The 4593-nt window shown below is 36.4% G+C and overlaps 1 protein-coding gene across 1 annotated transcript in view; it reads right to left on the reverse strand.

Annotated features, from left to right (window-relative positions):
• LOC106870532 (BTB/POZ domain-containing protein 16) overlaps positions 1 to 4593 on the reverse strand; it is a 243135-nt gene that overhangs the window by 139912 nt on the left and 98630 nt on the right. The window contains exons 10-12 of the mRNA XM_052972597.1: positions 4313 to 4435; positions 3461 to 3552; positions 115 to 197 (exon numbers count right to left, since the gene is read on the reverse strand). Of these exons, the coding sequence (XP_052828557.1) occupies positions 115 to 197; positions 3461 to 3552; positions 4313 to 4435 (298 nt within the window). The remainder of the gene's footprint in view (positions 1 to 114; positions 198 to 3460; positions 3553 to 4312; positions 4436 to 4593) is intronic.

The raw sequence follows: 4593 nt of genomic DNA on the forward strand, positions 1-4593 counted from the left end.
ACACACACACACACACACACACACACACACACACACACACACACACATATATATATACACGCACACGCACACGCACACACAAATACATGTACATAAATGGCACAATCTCCTTACCGAATCAAAATGTTGAGATAGAACGTCTACTATCAAACTTCGAGGCACGATATTCATGGTTCGAATGTGATGAAGGTGAATGGCTGGAACCAAGAAAGAAAAAACAGAAATCACGTAATCTAGCATCATGAAAGTGAGATGTGTTAGAGAAGTGTATGGTCGATGATGACGATGATGATGATGATGATGATGATGATGATGATGATGATGATGATGATGATGACGACGACGCCGACAACGATGATGATGGCGACGCTAATGATGACGATGAGGGTGATGGTTGTGATGACGACGACGACGACGATGATGATAATAACAACGATGAAAGAGATGACGATGACGATGACGATGACGATGACGATGATGGTGATGATGATGATGATGATATCGATGATGGTAGCGATGATGATGATGACAATGACAATGACGAGGAGGAGGAGGGGAAGGACGAGGATGACGATGACAATGACGACGATGACAATGATGACGATGATGTTGATGATGATGACTTCTATATATCGTTTAGCACCTTGTAAGATAGGTGCCGCGAGGAGTGCCTCAATACTGTGCTCACCGAGAGGGTTATTCACAAGTGTTTTGCTACTAACTTGAAAAGGCCTAATTGAAATCCTTACTAATTACCAAACTATCTGTCGTCAACATGTTTTGCAGTCCTATCCTACTACACAAAAAACAAAGACATATGAGATCCGAACTGATTTATGACTTCTATAATGTAAACAGAAGTGCGTTAAACGACGTTGGACAATCTCAGCATTTCTTGGAGAAATAGAAAGAAAATGAACTCGGTAAAGCAAACTAATGAACCAGTCTTTAAATTCTACATTGCTGCCACTACTTACATCTAAAGGATATATCAATCATCGCAGTACATGCTAGCCTCGGGCGCTCGACACTCGATAGAGTCGTTATGCCATTCACCATCGCTTGGACATTTAAATCTGATGCAGCTCATACCGCTCCATTTCTGATCACATTCGATTTCTCCCAGAATGCAGGAGTAGATTTGACTCCTCGCAATGTAAAGCGTAAAGATCCCCTTCGGTCACGAATGACCATGAGATTGCACATAGAAAGTTCCCCTCCGAGGCATAAGTCCAGGCAAAGTTGTTTATGGAAGACCAGCAGTCGCCCATGCATACCAGCCTTCCTTCTCTGCACCACCGATGTTATCCAAGGGAAAGGCAAAAGCCGATACAGCTTGGCACCAGTGACATCGCAACTCATTTCTACAGCTGAATGAACAAGAGCAACGTGAAATAAAGTGTCTTGCTCAAGGACACAACACATAGTCTGGTCCAGGAATTGAACCCACTACTTCATGATTGTGAGCCCGACGCTCTAATAACTGAGCCACGGGCCTCCGCAATGTATTGATACATTATATAAACAATATATCCACAAAAGATTGAAATCCAAAATTGACTTCGGCACCATTTGAACTCATGACATAGAAAGCCAGAACGAATACCAGAAATCATAGTGCCAGCCCGATGTGTTAAAGCCTCTGCTTTAGAGCCAACGAACTTAGCCATCTGAGAATTAAATGTCATTGCAATGGACGAAAAGCCAGCATCAAAGACGGTTTGATAAAACACTCTCTTCTCAACTTGTTGTAATATACTGCATTCATTGGGAAATGCATCATCTCAATATTACTTCACAACGATTCGGCGATTCAATCAGTCTCTCAGTTCACTTCTCCTTCCACATCGCCACTCGTTTTCTGTGCCTCTTACACTAAAGCATTACTCAAACGAATGGATCAGATAACATCATATAAGATGATTGTTCAGATCGTTATAAAAGCATAACTTTAACCCGTCATGATCCATTCTTAGAAATGCTTTCTTAAGAAATCCTAATGCTTTATTCAGGAACGATAACACTGATTAATATCCAGACTAAATGTTTTGACGTGGATGAAATTATTTTTCGCTACGGTCTTGAAACGATGCTTATATCAATTGCCCCTTGTAAATGCTTACAGCGGCGACTCAGTACTAATCTAAACCGAAGGTCTCAAAATGACCTTCACGTAAGATTAAACATAATCCCATAGATAAAATTAAGTTTACTGTATTAATGAATTTCATGTTAGTTGCCTATTGATTCTACATGCAACAAATATTTTAACCGTATTATTACGTCATAGCGAAGCGTTTAAGATAGATAGATAGATAGATAGATAGATAGATAGATAGATAGATAGATAGATAGATAGATAGATAGATAGATAGATATGAGTGCAGAATAAAACAACATATTTTATTTCTATTGCATCATGAATTACGTAAGCTTTTTAGAAGTTTTCCTGTTGTATGTACGCGCTTTTGTTGATTGCAGTTTTCCAAACACGCGTGTGATGGGTGTAATCCGTATAAAAGAGTTTGTTTTCAGTAGTTTTGTCAAATTTCTGATTCAGTTTCGAATTTAGAATTCTTATGAAGTATTCTCACTGTGCCTTTCATAGTTAATCTTTTTTTATGCCCTTATTTTTTTTTAAAAGGAAATATTTTCAGTTTTCTATTTGCATGAATAGAACAGGGAACAATAAAAGAAATTCAAGAATGGGAAAGAATTGAAAGTTAATGCAAATATGAATTGCAAAATAAAAAATCTCATTTGCTGCATTACATTCCCACACTATGATGAGGATCATACCGATGAAAGACGATAAAAATTAATATAACGGGTTAGAGTACATAAACAACACATCAAAAATTCATCACTTAGAAATGTTCTATGTGGTAAAATATCTAGACATTTCTTCAAATGAAAAACTAAAAATATTTCCGTTTGTCAAAATAATGAAAAAACAATATTTTATCAGAATTCAAAATTCAGAGCTAAACCGTTAATAAACAAGACTGCTACTAATAACAACTTCCAATATACGGAATTTCCCTATTACACATGTATCTGAAGAACTGCGAAACGGCTTACAGTCAATACGATAGCTTTCTTTCCGAAAATTAATGCCATTTACATTTTTTAAGAATTTTTTTATATAATTTTTAAATAAAAACATCTTCCTCGAATTTTGTGACTTATTTAGGAATTAGCAAGAACTTTATGCGTATGTATATATATATATATATATATATATATATATATATATATATATATATATATATATTCATATATACGTGTGTGTGTACAATTAAGAAATTGTTTTGTCATATGTTAAAGATATTCATATCACTTGCGTATTGTGAATGCTTTGAATGGGAACTCAACACCAGTGGGTACTTTTAAACTTCAAAACTATGTTACAGAAAGATACAAAATATGTTCACATGTAGAAAAAAATAAACCGAATTACCATTTGTGATGCCATGGAAGCGTACCACGGAGAACAAATGCTGATATTGGAGACCCTCCTCTGTTTCTAAGAAAGACAGTTGTTTGGTTAACCTGGGAAGAAAATTTATTGAAACATATTTTATAGATTTATAGGAAGATCAAACAATATTGAAATATAGCTTATGATTGTTATTGATTCTGTTATCATGTGTGCGATTTAAAGATAAAAAGGGCAACGTTTTAACCTTATGTCTGTCCAAGGCTTTTTCATAAGCTTATCCTATACGTGAATGCTCGCTTTCAAAATTTTAGTTAGCCCTTGTTCCATGTGTTATGAATAATATTGTTGTTTGTTTTTTTTTCCATAAATAAGTGCCAAATTACTCTGGTGATTGAAAGAAATTAGGATTGTGTATCATATATGATGCGTGAACACCAGGGAAATATATCATACGTAAACCACGTGATGCACTGTACAGGAAATGGGTTAATGCCGGTTCTGTTATCATACGTTATACGCCTTGCTACCGAGAGAGTCAATGTAGATTTCCTTTGATATTGCTGTTGTGTTGCTGTTATTGCTGTTGCTGTTGTTGTTGATGGTGTAGCTGGTGGTGGTGGTGGTAATGGTGGTGGTGGTGGTGGTAATGGTGGTGGTGGTGGTTACAGTGGTGTTTGTAGCATTAGTAGTAGTTGTAAAGGTGTAACGATTGTAGTATCGGTGGCAGTAGTGATGCTGTTAGTTCCTGATGGTGGGTTCTGGGTTGTAGTGGCTAATTATTGTGGTATGAGAGGTTCTAAAACATTTGACAACTGAACGCGAAACTGGAACAAAATAAAAGTACACAAAAATGGTTTAAGAGATTCTTACCCGTTGAAAAATGCCATCACCGTACTGAAGGAATAAGGAAAGATTTGGCAATCGGGGTTCAACTGGAAGTAAGTCCAGTAACAAATGGTTTGGTAAACAGAAAACTCGCTATCCGTGAACAAACTAGAAAATAAATTATATAATAAATAAATCAATAAATAAATAAATAAATAATTGTTTCAAGTTTTGACACAAAGCGAACAAATTTAGGGGAGGAGGTTGTCGGTTACATCAACACTAATATATGACTGGTACTTTATTTTCTCGACCCCCCCCCCCCC

The sequence above is a fragment of the Octopus bimaculoides genome, chromosome 14 (assembly GCF_001194135.2).
Source record: "Octopus bimaculoides isolate UCB-OBI-ISO-001 chromosome 14, ASM119413v2, whole genome shotgun sequence".
Classification (NCBI taxonomy): Eukaryota; Metazoa; Mollusca; class Cephalopoda; order Octopoda; family Octopodidae; genus Octopus; species Octopus bimaculoides.